The sequence below is a fragment of the Panthera leo genome, chromosome A1 (genome assembly GCF_018350215.1).
Source record: "Panthera leo isolate Ple1 chromosome A1, P.leo_Ple1_pat1.1, whole genome shotgun sequence".
Lineage (NCBI taxonomy): Eukaryota > Metazoa > Chordata > Mammalia > Carnivora > Felidae > Panthera > Panthera leo.
In genome coordinates this window covers 129,823,478-129,851,395 of record NC_056679.1, presented here as the reverse complement: position 1 = coordinate 129,851,395, position 27,918 = coordinate 129,823,478, and the positions used below count along the sequence as shown (strand labels likewise).

The following is a 27,918-nucleotide window of genomic DNA, read 5'->3' as shown; positions in this document are numbered from 1 at the left end:
GCGAGAGACCCGCTTCGATTCTAAACTAGCCAATCCTAACTGCCAGAATCGGCGGCGCGGTGTCTTCTGGAATCTGTAGTTTCTCGAGTTTAGGATTTCCGCCTGCTCATGACTACAATTCCCGGCGACCACTGGGCTCAAGGTCATTCCCCTTTCTTGGGGCGGGGCCCAGGGCGAACAGGGGCCGGGCCCTCCCCCATCCCCCACGTGGCGGGGAGTGGTCCAGGCACTCCTAGGGTGGCAAGTTCCCACGTGTAGTACGGGGTAGCCGGCTTTGGTCCTCTCTGATCTGCAAGGCCTGTAGGTCCGCGCCCGTGGTGATGCCAAAGATCAAGCCGGGGACGAGCGGCCGCCGCCGCGATCGACTTAAACAGAGCCGGGAGCTGAAGAGCGCCGGAGGTGGGGACAGCCGGGAAGGGGCTATGCTCAGGTCCGATCACCGGGCAAGACATAGTCGGGGGCGCGGGCCCTGATCTGGGCCGGGACTGTGAGGCCGGTGGCGCGGCGCTCTTGGATCGACGGCCGCAGGCCTTGCGCAGCCTCTGGCTTCCTTTCCTGCAGAAGGGGTGGACTTGAACAGGGTGTCACCTAGGCTCCTAGCATGACGTTTGGTGCCTCTGGTTGGCGCAGACACCTTCCCCCAACCACCCTGCATTCTTCTCTAGGACGGTCTAATGTCTACTTTTCGTCGGGAAATTAAGGCTCTTCCGTGTTTTCTTCCAGGACTCATGTTCAACACGGGGATTGGGCAACATATTTTGAAAAATCCTCTCATTGTTAACAGTATTATCGATAAGGTGGGTGTGGAAGAGGAAAATGAGAGTTGTGGGCTTATTGATTTTGTTCTTAGGAATACTAAAGCGCACAGAGGATGTCTGTCACAAAACAATTGTTCTGTAAATACTTGTGGAATGAATCGAAGAACTGTCTAGGATTCACAGACTGTCTTTGGCATGATTTGCTTTGTTCTGTAGGTCTGGGTTTCTCCTGCCTCCAAATTCTTTCTGTAGATTATTTACCTCATAGGTAGACATATGGACTTGTTCAGTTCCACATTAGTATTATTACTCTATGCCTAATCACTTTTTCTAGACACCGTCTATCAATTTTTGTTTACTCCAGAGCCTAAAAAGATGTTTTAATGACAGCTTGGGAAGTTTTTTTTCCCCCAAAGAACCTTATATGGTACAATCCAGTGCCTCCTTTATGAGTTATGGATGTTCTCTTACTATTCTGGATGATTGAGTACTAGAACATGAAATTTATGTGGTACAGGATATTTTCACGGTTACAAAGGAAGCATCCTAGAGCTGTAGAGAGAGCATTATGTATTTAGAGAATCTCATCTTGACTTAGTGTCATTTGCAAAACGAAGGCCTAATGTTTTAACCTTTTTGGCTCATGGATTTCCTTTGAGCGTCTGATGAAAGGTGTGTACCCAGGACACTGCAGCTTTGTACATACAAACACCCAGGTTTGTGTACAATTTCTAAGTATTCCTATCCCTGAAACTATACTGAGTTGAAAATTGAGAAATGCTGGTACAACATGCTACAATTCTCAGGCGAGCTCTTCATATATAGTCCTTTCTTGTTTGAACGTGCTGATAGTGACAGAGTTGGTGAAAAGATGCTGTTGGAATCATTTGTAAGATAGCAAACAGAAAGCCATTCCCAGAAAGAATAGCTATTCCTGCTTTTCTGATTCCTAACTGTTTTCTGACTCCTAACTGCCCCAACTTAAAACAGGTGATAGAGGGGCACCTGGGTGACTCAGTCAGTTAAGCATCCAACTTCAGCTCAAGTCATGATCACACAGTTCATGGGTTCGAGCCCCGCATCGGGCTCTGTGCTGACAGAGCCTGGAGCCTGCTTTGGATTCTGTCTCTCTCTCTCTCTCTCTCACTGCTCCTCCCCTGCTTGTGCTCTCTGTCTCTCAAAAATGAATAAACATTAAAAAAAAAAACAACAGATGATAGATTTCCACTTGCACCTAACGTTAAAGAGAAAATTTTGTTAAGCACATAGATCATGAAGGACTCATAACAGTGGATCAGAATAAGATCTCTTAACCATATGCTTTTAAGCAAAGATAGGTATAAATTAAATGATGTGTTCATATGTGCTAGTAAAGCTAACGTGGTCGTGCTTGCTCGTAGGCTGCCTTAAGACCAACTGATGTGGTGCTGGAAGTTGGACCTGGAACTGGCAATATGACTGTAAAGTTGCTAGAAAAGGCAAAAAAGGTAAAAAGGGAATTTTGTGTTTTGGTATCAGAAATCATTATGTCGGCAAGCTCACCTGGTTTACAAATAGAAATCTATTTTTAATTAATTGCTGTTATTTTAACAGCAACCCTTGATCCTTTGCTAAAAGCTTTATCTTTAAAAATATGGGCAACGGGCGCCTGGGTAGTTCAGTCAGTTAAGCATCCAATTCTTGATATCCACTGAGGTCATGATCTTGTGGTTCGTGAGATCGCACATTGGGCTCTGCACTGATAATGTGGGACCTACATGGGATTCTCTCTTTCCCTCTCTCTCTGCCCCTACCTTGCTCAGTCTCTCTCAAAATTAATTAATTAAAAAATACATATGCAGGATGTAGGCAAGATGAGTGAAAGTGGTCAAAAGATACAAACTTCCAGGTATAAAAAGAGTAAGTCCTAGAAATGCAATGTACAGCAGGTCACTATAATTAATAACATGCATTGTATATATAATATATATATATAAATGTTTTTAATATTTAATTTTGAGAGAGAGAGACTGAGTGTGAGCAGGGGAGGGGCAGAGAGAGAGGGAGGCACAGAATCTGAAGCAGGCTTCAGGCCCTGAGCTGTCAGCACAGAGCCCAGTGCAGGGCTTGAAATCATGAACTGTGAGATCATGACCTGAGCCGAAGTTGGACGCTCAACCGACTGAGTCACTCAGGTGCCCATATATATATATATATATACGTATATATATATATATATACGTATGTATATATATATACGTATGTATATATATATATACGTATGTATATATATATACGTATATATACGTATATATATATATATACGTATATATATATATACATACGTATGTATATATATATATACGTATATATATATATATGTGTGTGTGTGTGTGTGTATAATGTTTGTTTGTTTATTTATTTATTTATTTTGAGAGAAAGAGAGCGCACAGGGGAGGGTCAGAGAGAGGGAGAGAGAGAGAGAGAATGAATCCCAAGCAGGCTCTGCACTGTCAGCACAGAGGTCAGCATGGGGCTCCAACTCACCAACCAGGAGATCCTGACCTGATCTGAAATCAAGAGTCAGACACTTAACTGACTAAGCCACCCAGGCGCTCCTTTTGTTGTATGTATATTTTAAAGTCACTAAGAGAGTAGATCTTTTTTTTTTTCTTAATTGTTTTCTTTAACATTTATTCATTTTTGGGAGAGACAAGAGCACAAGTGAGGGAGGGGTGGAGAGAGAGGGAGACACAGAATCGAAAACAGGCTCCAGGCTCTGAGCTGTCAGCACAAAGTCCGATGCAGGGCTCAAACCCATGAATAGTGAGATCGTGACCTGAGCCGAAGTCAGATGCTACATCGACTGAACCATCCAGGTACCCCAAAGAGAGTAGATCTTAAAAGTTCTCATTACAAGACAAAATTTTAACTGTGTGTGTGGTAATGGATGCTAACTAGACTTTTTCAAAATATATACATACTGTGCAATATAGATATAGGCTATGCTATACACCTGAAATTAATAGAATGTTATATGTCAACCATATCTCAATTTAAAAAAATGGATTACAAAAAAAAGTATGGGATATATCAGTCAGGAAAATAGAACCCATGTTAGATATTTCAATACAGGGTATTTAATAGAGGGAATTAGTTACAAAGTTGTTAGGTGACTAAAAGAATAAAATGGAAACACTGAAGTAACCCAAAAATAATAATTACAAAGAGTAGCTACCGCCTCTAGGCTCCAGGGGACAAAGCAAGGAGGCTGGAGTATTGGGTGCTAGAGGAGCAGAAGAGCTAGAGGAGCTCTTCAGATAAGAGCTGAAGCATGAGTCTCTGAGATTGGGATACTGCCTGGCTGCTGCTGGTACCTTCTGTATCTCAGTTTCCAATTAAATGCATCCAAAATTTCAAAGTGGGGTTAAGGGAACCAGTACACATTAGTGAAATACCCACAGGCCAGCAACAGCCAGAGAGTTACTATCCAGAGGCCTCAAGGGGCACAAGGAGGGAACTGTGTTACCAGAGCCCAGTAAGAAGGGGAGCCGTTGAACAGGTGCCACTCAGAGTCTACTTATCTCAATGGTGGGGGTTTTTTTGTTTGAAATAGTAGAGTATAAATGAAGGAATATTAATGGTAGAATTGGGAAAAAAATTTAATTCCTCTTAATCATGTAAGAGTTATGACTGAGATAACAAGATTTACGCTCCATAATTTACCCCCAAATACCGTTTTTTGTTTTGTGTTGTGTTGTTTTTTAACATAGGTAATTGCCTGTGAACTTGACCCAAGACTAGTAGCTGAACTTCACAAAAGAGTTCAGGGCACGTGAGTATGCAAGTTAGAATTAGAGTGCATTTCAATCTTGTGAAACACTATCTTTTTTAATTGCTTTTTTCCTTATTATTAGGCCTCTGGCCAGCAAACTTCAAGTACTGGTGGGTGATGTGTTGAAAACAGATTTGCCATTCTTTGATGCCTGTGTGGCAAATTTGCCATATCAGGTATGTGTCCAAATTGTTGGGAACATTATACAAACATACTTCTGTGGTGTGTCTTTCTCAGAAGTAACTCGTGAACTCTCTTACAGATCTCTTCCCCCTTTGTCTTCAAGCTGTTGCTGCACCGACCTTTTTTCAGGTTTGTGACAAAAGACCAAAATTACCGCCATATCTTGGGCCAAAGATGAAACACAGCCAAAGATGAAAGTCAATTCAATTAAAAAACTGTTGGAGAATCAAGAATGTGTTCTGTAGAAAGTATCTATTTGTATGGAGGTCTTTGTTTCCTTTTTATTCAGTTGACATAGTTATTTGGGGGAGGTGTGGTATAAATCCCGCTTCTGAGACCAGGCAGCCCTTCCCTGTTTTCTAATACTCTTTCCATTAGTCCAGGTCAGACTTCTTTTATTACCTTATGTCTAGACAATTGCAGTGGTCTCCTAACTGGTCTCTAGCACGATATGTAACAGGGGTTTTCAAATTCCAAGTCAAAAACCCTTTAGTAGTTTAAATTTCTTGAGTCATGACTGTCATTTTTTAAATCACATGGCATAGAGTATATCAGAGAGCATGCATTGCATGTGGCCCAAGTGATTATAATTTTATGAAACTTTTGCTTGAGTTACATAAAAACACATATAATACAGATAGTTGTGGCGTGGCCTGCAATGTCAAAGGTATTTCCTGGTCTGATTCATTGTCAAAAAAATTTGAAAGTCAAAGCCCAGCTTTGAAGGTGCTCTTCTCCAGTTCAAGAGCCTCCGAAAAGCCTCCCCATTGCTTGCCGAATAAAAAGCCCACGTTCCTTACCTGTTATATCCGGAGGACGCCAACGTCACAATCTGTCTCTCCTGCCTCTCCTTCCATAAGGGTGTTTGCTACCCTATAAATACCACTGGGCTCCTGAGCCAATTTTGTTAGTTTGGGTTTTGTTTTCTTAGCAAGGGTAATGGACTCGGGCTTATCTGAAATACTTTCTCATCTGATCGCCGAAGGCTTACATACGCAAGGATTGAAGGTGCAGCCATTATAAAAAGAAAAGCCAGATGGATCATTTTATGGTAATAAAGCTAAATCTGAAACTGTTCTGCCTTCTCAGCAGCTGAATGAATTCTCATTAACCACAGATCTTGCACTGCTATTTCCCACCTAAGACAATTAATTGAAGTTAAGATACGTTTACAGTTAAAAGTGACCATTTTCCTTACTCTTTTCTACTACTGTCTCTTCAGATGTGCTGTACTTATGTTTCAAAGAGAATTTGCTCTCCGACTAGTTGCAAAGCCTGGAGATAAATTATACTGCAGACTATCTATCAATACACAGCTGTTAGCACGTGTGGACCATCTGATGAAAGTGAGTGACTGTTAGTGAAATAATATGGCTTACCTCATCCTTGAGCATCTAGTTGTGCCTTCTGTGAGGAAAGCATATTTAATCACTAATTTAAAACTGTATTTGAAAAAAAAGGAGGGAGGTGCCTGGCTGCCTCAGTTGGTTGAGTGTCTGGCTCTTGATTTCGGCTCAGGTCATGGTCCCTGGGTCATGAGATTGAGCTCTGCATCAAGCTCCGTGCTGAGAGTGGAGCCTGCTTAAGCCTCTCTCCCTCTCCCTCTCCCCCTTCCTTGCTCCTGTGGGTGCATGCACATGTGCTCTCTCGCTCTCAAAAAAAACAAAAACAAAAAAAAACAAGCAGTTTTTGAGAGGATTCCTTATTTTCTGATTAATAGGTTGGAAAGAACAATTTCAGGCCACCACCAAAGGTGGAATCCAGTGTCGTAAGAATAGAACCCAAGAATCCACCACCACCTATCAATTTTCAGGTGAGATTAAAATACTAGGTCATTCAATAAAGTTGGAAAAAAGACCAAGCTGGGAGATGTGGGTCTCTAGCAGCAGAAAATATTGAGTCAACCTAAATGTCCAAGCAGGAAAATGCTAATTATGACATCTGTGTAATTGAGTAGATGGAATAATTGGATGTAAGATCATTGTGAAAAGCACAAAGCGTGGAAAATGTTTGCAAAAAGTGCAGATTAGAATGCTATTGCAGGGGTGCCTGCCTGGTGGCTCAGTTAAGCCCCTGGCTCTTTATCTCGGATCAGGTCATGGTCTCATGGTTCATGGGATTGAGCCCCATCCTAGGCTCTGCATTGACAACTTGGAGCCTGCTTGGGATTCTCTCTCCCTGTCTCTCTGCTGCCCCTCTCCTGCACGTTCTCTGCCTTCAGAAAAAAAAAAAATAGAATGCCAGTGCATAATTGCATACTAAAGAGTATAACTATGGAAAACCTGTATCTATTCGACTTATTCAAATAAAAATTTGAATAAACAAGATAGAAAACAAGATAAAATAAAAATAGTTGGATTTGAGTAATCTTCTGGGTAGCAGTTTTTAATCAAAATTCATGTTTCTGCAATTAAGTAGTTAGATCACTGGATGTAAAACCATACTGCGGTCGGCTTGGATAAAAACATTTCTTGTGTGGTCAGTAACCAGTGGTAAATGGACTGGTTAGTTACCTCTTCTGGGTCGTTTAGGGATGTTGCATAGGCTATATTCTAAATCCTATTTGGAATCATGTTTTTTGAAAATGGTACTTTGATTTTAATAAATGTCACATTCTTTATTCAGATGTGGAATAATTTTTTTTTTTATTTTTAAAATTGAGGATAAAATAGTGAAGTGCACAAAAGTGCAAAAATCAAGTACATATCTTATTTTACACATGTCAATTAGATCAAAATACAGAACTTCAGAAGGTTCTTTTCAGTTTTATATATTAAAAGACAATACCTAGAAGACATAGGCAAGGTTTGATATTTTATAACAAATGATCCATTTTCTGTTTCAGGAATGGGATGGCCTAGTAAGGATCACCTTTGTTAGGAAGAACAAGACACTGTCTGCGGCATTTAAGTGAGAATTTTTCTCATTTATGATATATGAAGGACTATTGCTGTAGAAACTAAGTATTAGAATTTGGTAACAGATACCTGAACAGATATCCTAAAGTGTAAAGATTATCCGTGTCCAGATATACTTTACCTTTTACACTAACTTGGTACTCTGGGAGGCAGGAAAATTTAACAAAGAACGTTCCTAGGAATTTGGAATTAGATCAGGTTTTTTGGCAAAACGGAAAAAAAAAAAAAAAAAAAAAAACTGACCACACATCTGTCTCATTTTTCCTTGGAAAAATGGGGTAGTGGGTCCTTTCCACACCTATGAAAAATTGATGCAATTTTATTAACTTGGAAAAAATTCTGTAAGAGCAATTTGAGGCCTAAAGGAAAAAAAGAGGTTCTGAAAGCTGTAATTTCACTCTTTTTTTCTTTTTGAGGTGATGTTTTGTGGAGAGTCTAGAACTCCTTTAAGAATTTCAAAAAGGGGCCCCTGGGTGGCTCAATTAGCCATCCAACTCCTGGTTGCAGCTCTGGTCGTGACCTCATGGTTCATGAGATCTAGCTCAGCATCGGGCTGCCACTGACCGCATGGGACCTACTTGGGAAACTTTACCTTTTAAATATAACCAGTTTGTGGTTGTTTCACAAGTTTAAATATTAACACCCTTTTTAGTCCCTTAATTTTACCATGTGGAACATAGATTTAAATTTATAATAAACTGAAAGGAAATTATTTATAATCTCTGATTTTGGAGTAATAGTGATATCACTTCCTTTATATTATAGGTCAAGTGCAGTGCAACAGCTTTTGGAAAAAAACTACAGAATTCACTGTTCGGTCCATAATATTGTAAGCAAAAAAAGTTTCTGTGGTCTCTTCGGTTTCGATTTGCTGTGTTTCAAAATGCCCCTCTACTTCTTACTCCTTTTCATCGCTAGCTTACTAATTTTGCACATTCCATGCGATCCTTAAAAGTGATATTAAACTAACACAACCTTAATATTGAACCCTAATGTCAGTATTGCAGTATATTCTTGGACCAGAGCTGAGCAGCCTGGATTACACCACTAAGCTTAACTGTACAGTTGTTCTTAGACACAACAACTGTAAGTTGTTCTTAGATAAAAAGAGATTCAGTTGACTCGTAATTTTATTAAAGCTTTAGGCATGTGTAGTTTGCTTGGCTCAAATTATGTACCATTTGCTATACTCTGAATTGTGATCATTCCTTGTTTGTTGCTCACGTAGCAATTCCAGATTTAAAGTTACCATTCTGTGACTTTTTTTTTTAAATCCAGAAATTGGCATAATTAGAATAAAGTATAGGCTGAGTAGATTTTTGGTTATGAGCCTCTTTATCTGTGCAGCATTTTCTTTAACCAATGTTGTATGTGGGTAAGCCCACCTACACATAACTATATAGTAATTATGTGATGTTTGATAATTTTTTAATTCAAATTAATTAAACAGCAGAAAGATAAAACCAAATTTCCATTGTATTTTTGGACTCAGATCTTTTATATAGCTTAATATATTGCTACCTTCAGTTTCTCTTCTTATGGACAAAGTCATAAAACATCTGCCTGGGTAGGAAAACATTAAACTGGGTTAAGAAAAATATTTGGAGAAAAAAATGTGTGGTATGAAATATTTAATATTCTCAAAGGTTGGAGGTTATCTCTTTGAGAAAATTTGGCTGGTAAAATTAAATTTGTGCCAAGAAAATGTGAGATTATTTTTAAAGGAATAACATCTGCTTTAAAATTTAGTTTGTAGCTTGATTTATTTTGTGACATAAAGTACCTTAATCCTGAAACTGACCATCCAGAATTTTTAAGAAAAGGGGGAGTATACATGAGTAACTCATTCAGTTTTCTGAGTATCTGGTATGCACTGAAGAACCACCGCATAACTGGTGGTCCGAGTCTTATTAACTGTACAAATAGGCTTTTCAAACTGTCGTAAGCAGATAAAGGTGACTATTTTATCAGTTACTGAGCTAAACAAACAAAAGAGTCAACGTGACTTCATTAAAGATATGTTGTTCATTTATTCTGAATCTTATATTGATAGATAATACCAGAAGATTTCAGCATAGCAGATAAAATACAGCAAATCCTAACCAGCACAGGTTTTAGTGACAAGCGGGCCCGTTCCATGGACATAGATGACTTTATCAGGTAATTACATTTTTCTTTTTTCCTAAGGTGTTTACATTTCTTTACTGTGACACCCTCAGATTAGAGATTTAAAGGCTTTTAAGCGGTATAAGGTGCTACCTGGAGTTATTGCATAGCACTTCCATGGCATGGAATAGTATTTGGTGTAGAAGATGGAGGCTAGTTAGTTGCAGCAGAATGAACATTTTAAGAACAGTAATAAAGAACAGTCCGAGCCTGGAGATAGCCTCTGTGTCAATGTGTGTTGTGGTGTGTGTGCTCCTCCCCTTCAGCCTCTTCCCCCAACTCCCATTCATAGTTCATCTTAATGTGTGTCTTCATAGTAGCCTGGAAGGTAGAAGAAGCATAATGGATATAGTCGCATCTCATTCTTTTTCTCTGATGGGAATAGCTATTGTTAAAACAGATCCTACACATGAAATAATGCCAGTTTACAATCATACCTGGTTTTCATTTCTAACCAACCGGTTTAATAAAATAGTTACTTGTTTTGTAGACGGAGGCAAGTTCTACACACCTAAAATAAAAGAAGGGTGTCATAATTATCTGGGCAATGCAGACAAAACTTTGTTTTCCTTAAACAAGTAAGTGGTATGAAAGCAAAATAAGGCTTCAGTTACCCAGGTAGTTATTAACCTATACTCACAGTTTTCAATCACTAAAACTGATTTCCTAACTAATAAACCATCACTTACTGCACAGTTTTTGCCTATTTTAGCCGATTCATATTTAAAATTTCCATGTTCTAGGAGGTGAATAAAAAATGAGGATAGATTGTTACCAAAGGAATTGGTTTGACTTTTCTGAGCTGGAAACAGTTCTATATAACTAAGACAAATGGGGTTTATATTTTACATCGACAGGCTAGCAGAACTACTGAGTCTTTATCAGGGGTTAGTCATAGGAGTTGAAATTATTCATAAGAACCGATCTTCCATTTTCAGACATTCGAATCCATCTTGAACTGTCACCATCCTGAAAATAATCTCAGGTCTAAAGAAATATTTCATCTTATTTTCTTTCATTCTCACCAAATTTCTTCAAGGTTATTAAGCATATGCAGTTTGCTAACTAGGATCCAATAAATACATTGGTATCCAGAGAAAAGCAATGTGTCAGTACTTAATTTGAGCCTTAGTAATAGTGAGCCCAGAGAGGAAAAATGGACATGGATGATTAGCCATTCATCTCTCTTCAGTCTCCAGTTCCAAATAGCTTCACAAGTGCCAGTGAGCTCTTATGCCTGGATAGTGGAGGTCTAAGATAATTTGGTTAAATTCACCATGACTTAAGACATACAGGCTGTGACAAAAGAGGCACCAAAATGATGTGATTTTTAACCAATATATATCTTAGAAATTTAATTGAAGAATAAAGTTTCTTTAATGACTGGTGTTAGGAGTGGGTGGGTTTCAGAGGTTTGATGTGTTTGTTTTAGAATTCATGGTACAGGAACTATGCATTGTTATAGGTTATAAATTATCTTTTCAATACCATCTCATTTTGGTTTCTTTTTTCAGATTGCTACATGGATTCAACGCAGAAGGTATACATTTTTCTTAGGTATCTGGAAAAGAGAATTTTCAAGCCCAAGAAAAAGAAACCGCAATTATACATTTCTAACAGAGAAGATAAACTATGCTTTTGCTCCACTGGAACACTATGTGCTTGACTAGTTTTGATTTAATACTACCACTGTCACCATTTATTACTCTGAAGTTTTATGGTAGTAAGTCAATTCTAAGTACCCAAGTTTTTTTTTGGGTTTTTTTTTTTTTTTTTTTTTTTTTGGTTTTGGTGTTTTTAATATTTAACATAGGGCAGGGTCCAGTCTCTACACGGTAATCTTTAAGAGCCGCAGGCACGCACAACTTTACACTTAAACTTATTTCTAACAGTTTATTGTATAAAGATGTTACTCTTCTATTTTCTATGTTATATATTACCATGAGGGCCTCTGTAGGCCTTTGTCCCTCAAACAGTCAGACAGTTAACATATGCTTAACTCAAGTTACATATTCCCCGTATGATTTCTTTTTATTCATGTGCACAATAAAACACTTGTTTCTTATTTTGCTTCTCTCATTTTTTCTGTTCATCTTATACACCTTCTATCTCTGCCCACACCTTTAAGCTGTCCTGTAGCATCATAAGCTACTTCACAGTTCTGGATAAGCGTTGAGTCTGCTACTGCCACCGTGTGGTGGTGCCGGGCACATTACTTCCAGGCATGATTTCGTCAACTGTGATAACAGGACGCTCAACTAGGATGAAATCAACTATAAGATAGTATGGTTTTTTTCTTGGGGAAAGCCACTGGTTTAACGAAATTCTAAAGGTTTTTATAAATCAAAACTGGCTATGAGGTTAAAATTCCGCCCTTCAACTTACTTAAAACAAAAAAAATCTTAACCAGCCATTTTCCCAGTACTACAGGCTCCCAGTATTCACATGACTTACGGAAAATTAAAAGTTCCAGTACCTTTTCACATACTGTTCTAAGCTATTTTTAAAATGTTTTTGTTTTAAAATGTCAGGTTGAGAATTTTAATAGATACCATAAACAAGTCTTAATTAGCTACTATGTTTAAATCATTATTAATGTCCTGTAATAATTACAGTAGCTGATAATTTATATGAGGAAATTAACAAAAATATCTTAATAATTGGCTTTTTAAAAACCTAACTTAATAGAAAGATTGCTTCCAAATTATTTTAACAAAGGTACACTGAGTAAACCTAGAAGGGAAGTTGTTTGCCTCAACAGATTGTTTTGGAAATCTGGATTCAGAGTGATATAGTAAAACATTCCTATATAAATGCTTTTTAATAGGAATATCAGCTTTCAAAAAGTCTGAGAAAGTCAAGAATGTTTAATCCAGATCCAAAAAATTTTTCTTTAAATAATACTGCATCAAGCCACTTTTGTTACATAAATATTAAATATACCTCAAGAGCAGGGTTTTATTATCACAAAACTACTTACTTTGCAAAATTCATTTGTACCATCTCTATCCTTACAGGAAAATTTTAAGAATTAATTCAGCTTTCCCTCTTACTTCCTCTTCCCTCATGAACTGACTTTTAGTCCCTTTTCTGACCTTCAGTTTTCCCTATCTGTAAAACTGAAGGATTGGATTATGACCACCAACATCTTTTCCGGTATCAATTTTCTATAGACCTTGATCACTTATCAGAATGAAGCCATTATAGTATAAGGCAACATATTTGAACATAAGGAGACCTTCCAGAGATCGTACCCATCTTACTTAATTAATAAATTAAGATGAATCTGCTGTGCTTTAAAATGAGCAAGTTCACATCTCTATTGTCCTCTGAAGTTTGGTTAGCCTCAAAAACTACCTTTTTAAGCAGCTGCTGCAAGGTCCACAGTAACTGCTCCATTCTTTCTCTTCTCTTTGAAAAAACACAAATAGAACGTTATCTTACAACTGCAAGAAAACCTGAGTCCCTTCCAAAACAAAGGTGATTGTTCTGAAGTAAATTATCTCTAAAACTCATTCCATAGATATCATTTATTAATAAGCACATTGTGAAAATCTACATTTGTTCTAGATTTCAAGTTTACAGAGGAGCATTTCACCATGGTGTAGGATTTCCCACAACTACTCTCTGGTTTCTATGAACAATGAAGTAGGGAATCTGGCTCATGTGACTCTCTATTCATAGCTTCCCTTTGGCCCAAATGAATGAGCATTAGTTCCTTAGAGTAAATCAAAACAAGACATCCTTGGGAGACTTTTTGTTGTTAATCTACTCCTGGACTCTATCCTAGGAACTAAGGGAAAACTCCTAGAGAGATATATAAATCTTTTAACAAAATATTTACATGAAAAGTGGCCAGTTTTCTTCCTTGGAGTAGCAATCTGTAAAAATAGTGCCACCATTTAAAAAGCAGCATACCCTAGACCAATTTATTGGTGAGGATTTGGTGATTCTCACCAAATAGTGATGAAATATCACATAGTAGGTAACAGATGGGGCTTGGGTTAGATCGATCTGCCTTTTAAGGCAAAGTCAACTCTTTTTTTAGCTTAATTCTTTTTCAAGGGAGTGATGTACTGTCTACACTTGGCTTAAACTAACAGTTCTATTATGGACTACTTTCAGTGTACATGTAAATATTCATGCATCAGAAGCCAATTTCCTTTACCAGTACATTTAAAAGGTACATTTTGGGGTGCTAATGGACACTTTAACTTAAGTAATGGTATTGGTAAGGATCAAATTGCACTATTAGTCCTGTTAATACCACACTGGAACACACACTGCATATATATATGTATTATCCTAAGATAAAACTCTTCTCAGAATTTCATTACTTTTTATTATACACCAACTAGTTTATATTTTAGTTCTTTACAAAGAAAATGCTAAGAAAATTATAACCACATTATATGGTTGTAAAATCATAATTCCAGATTTCTTTACATATAAGATGGAATGGTCCAGCAGCTATGTCCACTGTCACAGACTTTAGTTCCATTCAATGATATGGCACATCCTGCAAAATTAACTAGTCACACACAAAAAATGTCTCAAATACAGTAAAAATGTACACACAATAAAGGTAATTTACAATGACAATTAAGGAATGTAATTTATCTTGGCTGTGCTTCAGAAATTGAGGGTCAAAAGCCTTAGTCAAGGCACAAAGCAGGAAGAGGTGAGCACAGCTGTCTCTAGGAGTGGGCAAGGTATGTACAATCACTGATGAGGTATGCATGCACTCAAAGGATTTAAAACTGCTCAGTCTTGCTACGAAAATTCAACCGAGTTAAAAGGAAATGCTGTGGCTTCCCCCTACTATTCACCTCTGGATCAAGTCCACAATCTCACTTCATCATACAGAAAATAAAATTGGCAAGGATCTCCAAAAGTAAATCACTTTGGGTAAATGAAACAAAATGCTTCACTATTCCCAATCTTGGTTGTGCCTCGTGGACTAGAAGCATTTTGTAGACAAAGGAGTGTTTCACAAAATTGAAATGTCATTCAGGTGAAGGGACAAGACATTTTCCACAGACACTTAAAATTTCAAACTTTCAAATGGCCCTTAACAGCTGAACCACTGTATGTTACAGTAATGTGGGTTCTGGGGATCCTCTAGCAGCAAAGGCTGATTTAAAGGGCACGGGGTCTCTTCGGGTTGATTTGCTTGCTGGCCTGTTCTTCTTCTTGTAGAGCTGCACGAAAAGATTTCACTTTATCTTGGAAAAAAGAAAAGAACAAGAGAGTAAGTACTGCATCGCATGCAATACAGTATATAATTTCATGGGTCCTATCAAGTCAGCTGTCTTACTTCATAACATTAACTAACGATCTTTCCTTTTGTTCTTTGCTGTCCAGAAACTCAGAACTAAATACAATAGTCAACTATAGCAACAGTTTCATTATCCACAGATTCATGAAATTATGTTTTTTTCTATACCTTGACCTTTTTTGATCTGCTTGGTACATTTTACAGTGTTCAATTTTAGTTTATCTGAATTCCTTTTGGAGTGTAGACAGGCTAGATATGTGTGTGCTAAATGTGTATAGTCATGTCTAAAAGAACACTGAGTCTTTTTGTTTTTCAGTACTCAGTACTGAAGCCCCAACGTGGGGCTCAAAGTCACAACCCTGAGATCAAGAGTCACATGCTCTACTGACTGTACCAGCCAGGCACCCTTCAGTCTTATTAAACTATAGACATTTCTTTCCTCAATATATTAAGAAGGTTCTATACCCAATGCCTACTTTACTCAATTAAGCTATGAAATTTCAAAAGCTGTTTGAATTTTTAAAAAGAAATGTTATTTTGTACTGGAAAGGGAGACAGGGGCGGGGGATTATAGCACAATACATTTTTTGGTCTTACAATTCTGTTTTACTCTTATGTATTAACTCAGAGTCACATAAGAATAGGAAATAGGTAAACTGACAGGCAAATAACAGCTGTGAAGATGAGAAATATCTCATCTCCTTTCTTTAACTGCAGGTGATGTTTCCCACCAACCCCCCCCCCCATCTGATAATATCTAGACATTTCTGTTTGTTTCAACTGGGGTAGTGACCACAGTCCTCTTGTCAACAGAGACCAAAGACACTGGTAAGCACTGTACAATGCAGATGATAGCACCCTGAACAATTACCCAACTTAAAATGCACTAACAGCACAAAGGTGATAGTCTTTAGAAGAAAAGATTCAAGTTGGAATCTCAATTTCTTTCCCCCCTTCAGAAGTACAGGGGTATTTAAAAATTTAACTCTTTTGAAATTTAGAAAGGAATTTAAGGACTTCTGGATCTCATACCCGCTAAGACAAAGATAAAAGCTCTCATACTTCTTATACACCAAAATTATCTCTGAAGGGCAAAAGAATTTTTTTTCTAAGAAAGGACTGAATAATACAATAGACAGTAATTTCTTCAAAGTTATGGATATGCTTGATATACATAAATACTGAAAAAATTAAGGAAGTCAAGTGAATTGAATACCACATATTACAGAGAAAAAAATTAGAATTATGATCTGTTCGGAACAGATAAGCTGCTTGTGAATTCTGACAGATTAGAAAAATGATCAAAACACTTTAAATCAAAGCTTGAGTATGAAGAACATGAAAAACAAAAATAAATTTTAGAAATCCTACATTTTTACAATTCTGAATTGGGTAAATGGTCACTGCTGACTCTTTATAGATTATGTAAATAACCAACTTCACAAAGACCCTACTTTAAAAACTTAGCCAGTTTGGTGCTAAAAACTAGCTATTTCAATTGGGTCTCACTCTGCATTTCACACACACATGCACAGATGTCCATTCGCATATAAATGGAGACAACTAATTTGCCAACGCCTAAGAAATAAGCACATACAATAAATGCATTTCTGAAGCTACAGATAACCTAATTATAAAAAGCCAAGAAGACAAGGCATGTGGGTAAGTCACATGCTTCCCTCATTAGCAAAGCAGAAAGAATAGTTGCTGAAAGGTCTTGAGTTGCTCAAGGTCTTGAAACCTTCCCCCTGATGCTTTAAAACAAGTGTTCAAAGGAAAAACATGACACGGATGCACAGAAAAGAGATGAACGCAGATAGGAGGCTGGAGAAGAGATGGCCCTGAAAAGACGTAATCTAAGCAAAAGCATTCTGAAAAGCACTGGCCGATCAAACTAAAAATCTGAATGAGTGTATAAAATTTACAAATTTGTTAAAATACATTTCCCTCTTTAATCATAATATGCTTTTATCTTTACAAATGCCTAAAGAGAAAAGAGAACTAAAGAACACTTGAAATGATATTCCATGTTTTTAGAAAAAAAAAAACAGAATGACTGGTTTGTCTTTAAATACCTCTGGAAATGTATTAACGGTGCCCATAATTTTTATTTCAGATGTCCTCTTGCAATATGAAATCCTCTACTAATTATATTCAAATATTAAGTAGACGTAAAACACCAAAATGAAAAAGGAATTACCCCGCAGCTCAGTTAAAATGTCTATTTTTTGCTCAAGAATAGCTTCAAGTTGAGTAGCATATGAATCTACATCATAATCTACTTCTTCAGTCATCTCTAGGAGAGCCTTTTCATCTTCTAACCATCGAATAGATTCCTAAAAGGACAAAAATTCAACAATCCAATAAGCCTCTCTGTAAGACAAAGACCAATTAAAAACGTTGGCATATGTTAAATATCATCAAACATACTGAAGATGGAATTCTTTAAAACTAGAGAATTTAGTAAGTATAAAACATCTTTATTTACAGAATAAAATTAAGAAATATTTCCTTAAATTCAAACACAAACACAAATATGATAAGCCAAGCAAGAGAACTTCATTTTTCTTTTACTGTGCCCTGGGTAAGGGTGTGAATCAAACACGTAAGTATCAGTGAGCACATTAATTCTCAAAATTTTAGTAGCTATCCCTAAAATTGGGGGAAAATGGGTATAACAAAGCTATGAGCAATCAAATTAGGTCTATGGTAGCCTAGAACTTGTAAATCATCTAGCATTTACATCCCCATTTGTGGCCTCACAGTGGTTAAACACCAGCTCTTCAAAATTATTTTAACTATAAGGGACAGCCAATTTTAGAAGAGTCAAAGAAACCACTAAATAGTAGCTACTTACTATTCACACATGCTTTAAGGAAACCCTTCATTCTTAAGTGATTTTAGATAATGTGGAATTTAGGAGTTTCATTTCCTAGCAATGTAATGAATCATACTGATTATTAACAAGTTCAGATCATTCTGAATTAAAGAGTTTTGGGATATAAAAATGGGCACTTTCTAGCTTTCAATGCAATTTAATGGCTAATTATAACTGGACTGTGTATCGTAAGAATTAGCTAATGTAGGTATCTATTAGAAAACTATACATGTATCAGTTTAAATATATATACACACACACCCCCACAATTTTTTTCTTTTTCCTTAGCTATCTACTTACTTTTTTAAAATAAAACCCTATTTTAAGAAATGGCAGATCACAGTATGGAGGAACAATAAATGGAATTGTAAAAAGAATACTGGACTGAAACTCAAAACATCCAGTTCTGCCAAAGAGCAAAGAACTTTTTAGATTTCACCATAAAATGGCAGAGTGGGAAACGATGGTCCTTTTTTTTGACAGACACCTTGCTCCAAAAGGACACAAATTTCTTAAATTACAAGTGTCCTTTCTTGATTTAATCTAAACATCTAGGCCTTTAAATAGATTCTCACAGTAAGAGTTTGACTAAAACTGTTAACAGTTTCAATGCATGTACATCCTATTCTCAACTTATAAAATTAATAGTTCACTTATATTTTAAGCCTTTCATCCAGGTGCTCAAATGGTCTACAGCTGAGTCATGTTAATATCTCTTCAACATCAGAGAAAGAACACAGGTCAAAAGAAAGACTGAGCTATTGTTCACTTTTTTCTCAGAACATATTTATAGTTTCCATAATGATATCCAAACTTTATCTACGCTTCCTTGTAAGTATCACCCTCTAGGATATTTTCTTGTTAAAAAGGCAGTAGGGGGATCAAGAGGGAAATCATAAAGTAAACGTGCTTTTAACTGGCTGAACACAATGGGATGAATACGTCAGGAGTTGCTGTGACAGGCAAGGATTTAACACCCCTTACTCATCTGCCACTGACAGTAACCCTACCTCTCCTAAAGCAATCAAAGAAAGGTATTTCCTCAACTACTCTGATAACCCTTAGAAGTTTTTCTTACTGCTGTCAAATAAACTGACCTAACAAGAGAGAAAAGGATAGTGGAGGGGAGAAGTTCAACCCTTCTCTAAAAATGGACAACTAAAGAAAGCAAATAAAACAGAACAGTAGTAAATAAACCAGATTCTTTCACCATAGTGCAAAATAAACATTGTAACCATCAATCATTGTGTTCAAAATATCCCGTGTCATATATCCCCAAAATACACATAAATACAATAAGTAAATTTTTAGATTGGTGTGATATTCGAAGTATTATGAAAGTTTTTAGTTAATTTCCCTACAGAAACATTTTGATGTAAGGTCCTGTCTTAACTTTACCTGGAACACTGCCCTGTGATCTTCTACAACTTGTTCTTCCATTTCTACCATTTGTGAGACGGCTTCGTGGAAAGTAAACAACTGGGGGGAAACCTCTTCTTCCTTAAGATGAACAGTTTTAAAAATTAGGACTTTACATTTTAAATGTTACAAAAAAATAGTTTTTCTAGGTCACTTATAAAAATGCCATTTAAAAATTGAGGAGGTTTGAAAGATAAAGACTATGAAAATATAATATAAAAAGCAAAGCCACAATAAGATATCCCATATTTAAGCATATTAAGTAAGAGATAATTTTCATTTAGCACAGACTTTACTGCAGAATTACCCTAAAAAGGCAATCTCTTTTGGAATAGCGCAACTTTTCAAAAATATTTATTGAAAGCAATAAAGATGCTGAAATATTTCTTCAATATTGTTTAATTTTCACTAACAGTTTAAATCATATGTATGTCTTATACATCTTTCCACCAGAAAAGAGATTTCAAGATAATGTCTTTCATGACTGTGACTATCAAATTAGTGTTTTGGAAGGTCTCAACTCTTACTCAGTCTTAATTTCTGAGTTACACCATATAACGTGCTTCCAGTTTTTAGAGAAATCTTAACTGACAAATGACAACTTTACCTCATCAACAAAAAATCCACATACATGAATATAACATATTCCTATTGTGGTCCTACATCAAGTGAAAACTTCTCTAGCCTCGCCTTCTTTGTGAGCTTCTTTCCCAACCCCAATGTCTAATGATTTATTTCCTCAAAATGTGGCTTTAGGGAGAAGGTTTACTTAAAATCACTTTATAAACTGTAAGTAGAAAAAGCAATGTTTTTCAAACAAAATACACAATTCTAAACATACGTACACATTTTGGTTAAATATTATAAAGAGACATGTGACTCTTTCATCGTATGCTACCATAACTACAAGTTTATACATTCAAGTTAGCCAATGACCTTTTTATCTTCTCTTTGGGAAACAGGCATCTGTTTTCATTAAGACATTCAGGCATTATTCTTTCCCTCACTCCCTCTCTCTCTCCAATAAACACACTCAACCAACTTTACTCATTTTACCTGCCCACCTCCCTTTAAAGCCCAGAATGTCTTCTTTCCTTTGCTTTAAAATATTGTTCAAGTTCCTATCATTTCCCTGCAGTCTTAGAAGACTTTTCTGTTTGTGCAACTATTTCTGGAATTCTAATGCACTTTATTATCTTCTAGTTTGTGTACTTGTGTTGGTTTTATCTCTAAGGCAAGTCTTAGACACTATCCCATTTTAATTTACCTTGTTAAAACTTAACATGCACATGAACCAATACTTAACTAAAAACTAATTCTGAGCCACCTCAAGGTAGTTTCCCAGGGGTGGCAAAATTCAAAGTTTCCTAGGGGTGGCAAAACTCACACACTCTCAAATATGGAGGAGACTGCAAGAACTCATGATATTATGCTTAAAAACCTCTGGATCAGTTCTCGTCATCTAGCCAGCGTCTCCAAATTATTAAGTCCTACAAAGACCCAACCCAAGAGATGTAAGAATAAAACAGAAAAGGTCTGCTACAGAGGGGGCCCATCTTGTTCTGGCTTTCTACATCCGTAAAAGGCACCATATCTAAGTACAATACATGGTTTGTGTTAAGAATTCTAAAAGCAACTATACTTTTGCTTCAAAACTTTTGGAGATGGGGGATAGACTAAGGTCAGAATCTCATTTTCAGTTCTTTATTTTCTATGGTTCAAAGTTTAGAACTCTTACTTTTAAACCAGTTTCTCAATTTTGGCACCACTGACATTTGGGGTTCAAGGGAAGACTGTCTTATACCTTGTACGATGTTTAATAGCATCCCTGACCTCTACCCACTAGATGTGACAACTAAAAATGTCTCCACACATTTTTCCCTAGGGGGTCAAGTCACTCCTAGTTGAGGACCACTACATTAAGCCCTTCATTATTAACAGACAATAATTTGGAACAACATAACAAAAAGTAGTATGCCCATTTGTTGCTATAGAATATTGTGGACTTGAGTTAAAAAGCATAAAAACGTTAACTTAAAGTTATATAATTTCCAAAGAGTATTTTATTATTGCGGCTAGCAATACATTTAGTGGACCTAAGATTTGGCTCTCACATAAGAAAGATGGAGATTTCAGTTGTGGCTTTAGCACTTACTATATGTATGATCTTAGTTGACTTCCTTCACCTTTTAGAAAATCAGTTAAAAAGCAGATAATTATGGTACCTATCACATCAAATTCTAAGGATTACATCAGATAATAAATAAAATGCTTACCAAATGTAAGTCATGTAGTAAGAAATTAGTAAATGCCACTTTTTATCATGAAAAAATATTACTATAAGATTCTGAGAAAAAAGGGTAGAAAACTATATAATTTTTAAAAATGAAGTTTTAAAAAATTATTTAAAACACAATTTTAAAATATTTAAATAATTAAAATTCTTTAAAAGTTAATTATGTAAACTTTCACATCTCACATAAAGGAATCCCCTCAATATGTTAAAGTAATTATGTGAAACTGTGTGTTGCGCTTTTTTGTTACTTTTTAATATACCTCGTAGTCCTTATAAAATGGGGGATATAATTTTTTGAGTAATCGGGAATCATATGTTAAATTATGAAATGTCACTAGACATTTCAAACATATAGAATACAACCATATTTAACAAATGTTATTAGCATTTTTCCATGTTTGACTTCTGATACAGCCCGTGGTATCCTTCTAATATACATGCATGTGTCCGAGTTAATTTTGTTTTTAAGCTGTATGTATAATATATGGTATGCATAATTCTTAAATTTGCTTTTTCCCTGTGTTAGTTTTAAAATCCCCGAACTTTAATATTGATATAAAATCTGAAAAAAATTATAGTTTATATCAGAGGTCAACAAACTTTGTTTTAAGCTTATTTATTTTGAGAGAGACAGAGAAAGTGTGAGAAGAGAGGCAGAGAGAGAGGGAGAGAGAGGATCCCAAGCAGGCTCCAAGCTGCCAGGGCAGAGCCCAATGCAGGGCTCAAACCCATGAAACCCATGACATGAGCAGAAATCAAGAGTCAGTCAAGAGTCAGTCAAGAGTCAGTAGCTTACTGACCAGCCACCCAGGCACCCCAGGAGTCTGCAAACTTTTTCCAGGGCCAGACAGTACCTATTTTGGGCCTTTGAGCGTTATAGTCTTTGTCACTGCTTTTGTACTAAGAAAGCAGCCAGTCAACTTGTAAATGAATAAGCACTGGCCACAATTAAGTAAAACTTTATTTGTAAAAAACAGATGGCTGGCCCAGAGGCTGTCAGTCTGCTGACCCCTGACTTAGACAGTAGTTTTCAATTATTAAGTTCTGCTACTGATGAAACGAACTAAAAACAGATAGTTATAACTATGTTGTCACTCACATTTTGCTCACAAAGAAGTTTTAGATCATCTCTCTGAGGGGAACTCCCTACACCCCACTGTGCCTCTAAGTCATCAATCTGATTGGGTGGATGGTGCATTATTGGACGGACATCACCAGCAGCAGTTGGATCCACAGTCAATTCTTTCACCCTATAAACACATAAGAAGTACCTAAAATTAACAAAGACACATGCAGAGGAACAAGAAAATGCCAACCTATTCAATAAAAAGGGAATTCAATTAAACATGTTAAGACTGATGATGTCAGCTTTCCAGATCAAGTTTACCTGAAATCTGCAGGAAGACCAAAGGGATGTTTGGCTATTTAACTTTCAGAATTTACTGCGGTAACTTTACAATTATTTCAAATATAGTTATTGTACGGAATAAATGATAATTAGCTAATAAAAAGAAACTTTTTGCAATTGAATTATATAAACAGAAAAATGTACTTTTAATAAATGGATTACTGTCAAAATCAGAGAATACACTTTGCATACTTTTTAGTTGTTATAATGCTCTATTAAAAGAGCTACATGTGAAATAATATTTCTTTTGTATCAAGATTGTAAGTTATAAACTTCTATCATTTAAAAAAACGTTTACCGATTACACTTCAATTTACACAGTGGGAGGGTACATGTTCTAAATCAAGAGGATCCTTGTTATTTCCTTGGAGACAAGGAAATTTATAAGAACATAGGAAATAAAGGTAAACTTCTCACTTTAAATGAGACAGTTTATCTCTCAACTGTAAATATGCAAAGATGACATCATCCTTAAAAATATGAGGGGAAATAGGAAGCCTGAATTCTACATCAATACTTTAAAGCAAATAAATTAATAAAGTACACAAAAATGAAGATCATGCAGTACAACCACCACCTGCCAAATGAAATGAAAATGAAAAATAAAATGGCTCAGAACAAAAGAAGTATAAATGAAATATTTATATGTAATGCAATTCAAAAGAAACTATTATAATAAATATCTTATGCATAGAAGGGAAGTAGACCTGGTAATCGAAGGAGAAAAGTCGTCATACTCATAAGAAGGAGAGAGATCGGGGCGACTGCCACTACCCTGTGAGAAGGGAATGTCTGATGGACTAATTCCAAACTCCTTTACTCTGCAGCACCAAAACAGCAACAAATTAAAAGAAAATGCTCTTATACAGACAGCAATGCACATTTCAAGTTTTCATTCAGTATTCAGTTTAATTCATTTAGAAAAAGAGATCAACATTGTTTTGACTTATTGCATCTAGAATAATGAAAAAATAATCAATTTTAAGGTTTTGAGTCTCTCTGTCCTATTGACTACTTAATCAAATTTCCTTGTGCAGTCAATACCACAAATATTATATCAGCATTAACGAGCCCTCAATACTCTTGCAGTCTTTTAAAACAGAACACAAGAGGATTAAGTCCTAATGGCATCCACTGTTTGTAATGAATTAACTTCTTTCTCATGCATTTAGAATGGTATTAGCTATAACCCATCCTTGGTACAAACTGAGAGAGCAGTCATTCAAATAATCTTTTGTGTTTGGTTCAGATGAAGAACCCTGGTTAAGAAAAAGCCTATTTAGAAGCACCTGGGTGGCTTAAGTAGTTGAGTGCCCCACTCGATTTCAGCTCAGGCCATGATCTCACAGTTTGTGAGATCAAGCCCAATGTCAGGCTCTGCACTGATGGTGTGGAGCCTGCTTGGGATTCTTTTTCCCTCTCCCTGCCCCTTCCCTGATCACATACACACTCTCCCTCTCTCTCTCTCTCTCAAATAAACTTAAAAAAACTTAAAAAAAAAAAAAAGGCTATTTAGCAATGGAATTTAAATTGCTTTTGTTAATGTCTCTAATGGTTATATTTAACCAAATTACAGCTTTTCTGACCCCATCTTTGTTATTCCCTATGTCCCCTTCAGGCCAATCCCATTTCATAACAGTAAGCAATATTTATTAAGTACTTCGTACATGTTAGATACTACGATTAGTAAATTTTAGTCACTTTATTATTTAATTCTTACAACAATCTTGCAATACTATTTTTGCCATTTCAGAGATGAGACACTGGTTCATAAATAAAGTATCTTACCCAAGGTTATTCAATGAGACTGTGGCATAAGTGAGGTTCAAACCTAGCTCTGAGTACAAACATTATGTTATTTAAAAATCCAATATACTAACCATCTGTTTTTTTCATTATTTCTTTTAGGTTTCATCTAAATCATGTCATAACATAACTGTCATAAACGGTCACACAGATCAAACTAATAATATCATGTAGATGAAACTAACTATTTCTTCTATTTACAATCTTCCTTTAACCTATTGGTAATGTCTGATGTCAAAGGTTCAATATGGGATTCTGCTGCCCTTCATCCTTTATGGTCACTTTGGAAAACTTATTTACAACAAAGACTGACTAAATTTCTAACTGTGACGTAACTCTTTTTGTTCCCAATTCCATTTAGGATTCTTTCATTTAGGATTCTTTCAGAATCTCCTAATTTAGATTACCCTAATGGCCTAATATTTTCCTCTACTCCAAGACCTCTTGCCCAACTGAAACAGGAAATATTCTATGCAGGAATCATATTCCTCAAATGAGCTATCAAGGGAGGTTGAAAGTCTTTATTCCTAGAGATTTAGAAAGAAAAGACAGAATTATTTGTCCCAGGTGGTTAGTCACATTGCAGATAAATTACACTACAGGATAACAAATTAAAACATTTACTAGAACCTAAATGAACTAGAGACATGGCCAGATATAACATTTTCACCTTAGGGAGAGTCCTGTGCAGTTTGAAGTCTGAAGACATGGAGATTTTTGTTTGTTTTAATCCTACAACATGGTAATATTCTGCTATACTAAGCTGTTTCTCATCTCTCCCATGAACACTTTTGAAATAAGAAGCATTTAAAATTAATAATTAAAACCCTACATACTACAAGTGTTCATTATAAAAATCAATTAAAAGGACTATAAATGTTTGCAGTTCAGAGCCTATAATTTAAAGTTTTTAAGGGCTTACATTCAGGAATAATAATCCATTATATTTTTAAAAGAAGTTATTTTATCTTACTACCTTTTTATAAAATGTCAACAGGCTTATATTTTCCAACAGTTTTTACCATCATTTTGAAAAATCTCTTCAGTTGAAACAAGAGTTACAAGTTACAAGAACAAAGAACAAAAGAACAAGAACAAAGAAAAAGAACAAAACAAGTTACAAAAGAACAAAGGGTATGATTCCATTTATGTAATGTTCAAATATAGATAGCTACCTATGTATATTTTCACGGATACAGTCACAGGCAGTTAAACAATTTTTAAAAAGAAAGAAAAACCAGAAAATTAGGCCACAGAAATCAAGACAATGTCTATCTTGGGGTAGAGGTTAATGGATTTGGACATGTTATTCAAGATTTGTAATCAGGAGGGAACATATGAGGAACTTTCTGGAGAGGTAGAGACATTCTATTTCAACCTGATGATAAGAATTTTCATTTTATAAATATTTATTAGATTATTCACTTATGTTTTTGGCCCTTTTCTGTGTACATACTTCCCATTTTTAAAAAAGATTAAAAACAAAATTTCCATAGCAATTAAAATAAAGAAACGGGACAAATACTTGTGGTTCAGCAAAATTCAAAGAATGTCCACAGTAGAAATGGAATACAAAAAGGAATCTGATCTCTAAAAATTAAAATCACAAATGCAATATGTGATAATAGAAATTTAAAACTATATAGTCATTTTTTCAAAACAAGAGCAATGGGAGGAATTTATGAAACAAATATAAATATGCCCATCATAATCCAAAGTTCCAAGGGCATTTCATGACTATAAAGAATAAATTGATTAAAGTCTATAATGCTTTCTGTCCTTTCATTTGTAATAATGCCATTGCCCATTAAAGTATGTAACACTAATTACATGAATAATAAAATGTAACTCATATAGAACATCAGAAAGAAATGTGCTATCATTACTTACTCAACCTCTAGATTCCACTATGTAAAACACTTAATATTGTCAGAAATACTTTTTAGCATACAGAAAAAACAATTTCAGAAACACAGACCAAACCGGTCCCCTCAGACTCACCTAATACGAAAAATTTGCGTGACTTAGATGTTGTAAAATAATATGAAATATAACTTGGTGAAACAGAAAAATGTAATCATGTTCTTGAAAGAAAGACTAATTCTACTAAAGATCCAAATCTCTTTCCAAATTACACATTTCCATTTACTTTCAGAACTTGACCAAAGGATTCTACATACCATCTTAATGTACATGCAAAAAATTTTTAAAAACCGAGAGAAAAATGTAATACAATTTATCCCATCAGATATTAAGTCAAACTAAATACTGCTCTACTCCCCTCAAATTTGAAACTGAATAACTATTTTTCATACCTATTTGCATATCTTAATGTATTAAGAGTATTTTCACAAGATGCCATTCCTGGAGAGATTGTGGCAATCTACGGGAGAAAAATGCAAAGGTAAAGAAAATGTTATAAATGATGAAGACAATAATATCAACATATAGCTCATTAAGATCTAATCTTAAAATAGTTATTAAACAAAGAAAACACTTATGATATCTAAACTCCAAAATAATTTGCTATATCACACCCATAATCAGATGATAATTATAAACCATATAAAATACAAACAACTCTCTGAAAGTACTAGAAAAATAATTTACATCAGGCAGAAAATGGAGGTCAACACCTAGAAAGGAATAGCACTGAGTGTTCCCATCCTCCCTCCCCACCTCCACACATCAGCTTTTCCACCCAAGGGCAAGCCCTGCTGCTCCCACACAGGGCAACTACAACTGCATTAGAAACTTGACATTTCACAGGTTAAATTAAAAGACAGAGTTTGGGGGGCGCCTGGGTGGCTCAGTCGGTTAAGTGGCTGACTTTGGCTCAGGTCATCATCTCGCGGTCCGTGAGTTCGAGCCCCACGTTGGGCTCTGTGCTGACAGCTCAGAGCCTGGAGCCTGTTTCAGATTCTGTGTCTCCCTCTCTCTGACCCTCCCCCGTTCATGCTCTGTCTCTCCCTGTCTCAAAAATAAATAAATGTT

General features: G+C 36.0%; 2 protein-coding genes across 6 annotated transcripts in view; one reads left to right on the top strand and one right to left on the bottom strand.

Moving 5' to 3' along the window:
• The first annotated feature begins 210 nt into the window (after positions 1–210).
• DIMT1 (DIM1 rRNA methyltransferase and ribosome maturation factor) lies at positions 211–11,904 on the top strand. Of its 4 annotated transcripts, XM_042940076.1 has the most exons (12): positions 211–399; positions 724–797; positions 2,159–2,245; positions 4,511–4,572; positions 4,655–4,748; positions 4,835–4,884; positions 5,978–6,101; positions 6,476–6,568; positions 7,601–7,665; positions 8,439–8,502; positions 9,727–9,833; positions 11,354–11,904. In XM_042940076.1, exons 1-12 carry the CDS (start codon positions 321–323, stop codon positions 11,394–11,396), a joined length of 942 nt encoding a protein of 313 aa, XP_042796010.1. In that variant the 5' UTR covers positions 211–320; the 3' UTR covers positions 11,397–11,904. The 4 variants fall into 4 exon arrangements, with proteins under 4 accessions (XP_042796010.1, XP_042796026.1, XP_042796030.1 ...); XM_042940092.1 differs by lacking the exon at positions 724–797 and having other exon boundaries at positions 318–399; XM_042940096.1 differs by lacking the exons at positions 211–399; positions 724–797 and adding an exon at positions 1,298–1,430.
• A 2,252-nt stretch (positions 11,905–14,156) lies between these two features.
• The window catches only part of KIF2A (kinesin family member 2A), a 63,587-nt gene continuing 49,825 nt past the window's right edge, over positions 14,157–27,918 (bottom strand). For both annotated transcript variants that reach the window (XM_042940057.1, XM_042940066.1), the window contains exons 16-20: positions 27,240–27,307; positions 22,810–22,960; positions 19,394–19,495; positions 17,318–17,453; positions 14,157–15,064 (exon numbers count right to left, since the gene is read on the bottom strand). In XM_042940057.1, coding sequence (XP_042795991.1) covers positions 14,979–15,064; positions 17,318–17,453; positions 19,394–19,495; positions 22,810–22,960; positions 27,240–27,307 — 543 coding nt within the window. In that variant the 3' untranslated portion in view covers positions 14,157–14,978. The remainder of the gene's footprint in view (positions 15,065–17,317; positions 17,454–19,393; positions 19,496–22,809; positions 22,961–27,239; positions 27,308–27,918) is intronic.

What these genes read in the sequence shown, in the direction of transcription:
- DIMT1 (XM_042940076.1), top strand. Translation starts at nt 321, where the DNA reads ATGCCAAAGATCAAGCCGGGGACGAGCGGCCGCCGCCGCGATCGACTT. An exon ending in CACCACCTATCAATTTTCAG is followed by an intron (nt 6,569 to 7,600) that starts GTGAGATTAAAA and finishes TTTCTGTTTCAG; the next exon opens with GAATGGGATGGCCTAGTAAG. An exon ending in ACTGTTCGGTCCATAATATT is followed by an intron (nt 8,503 to 9,726) that starts GTAAGCAAAAAA and finishes TTATATTGATAG; the next exon opens with ATAATACCAGAAGATTTCAG.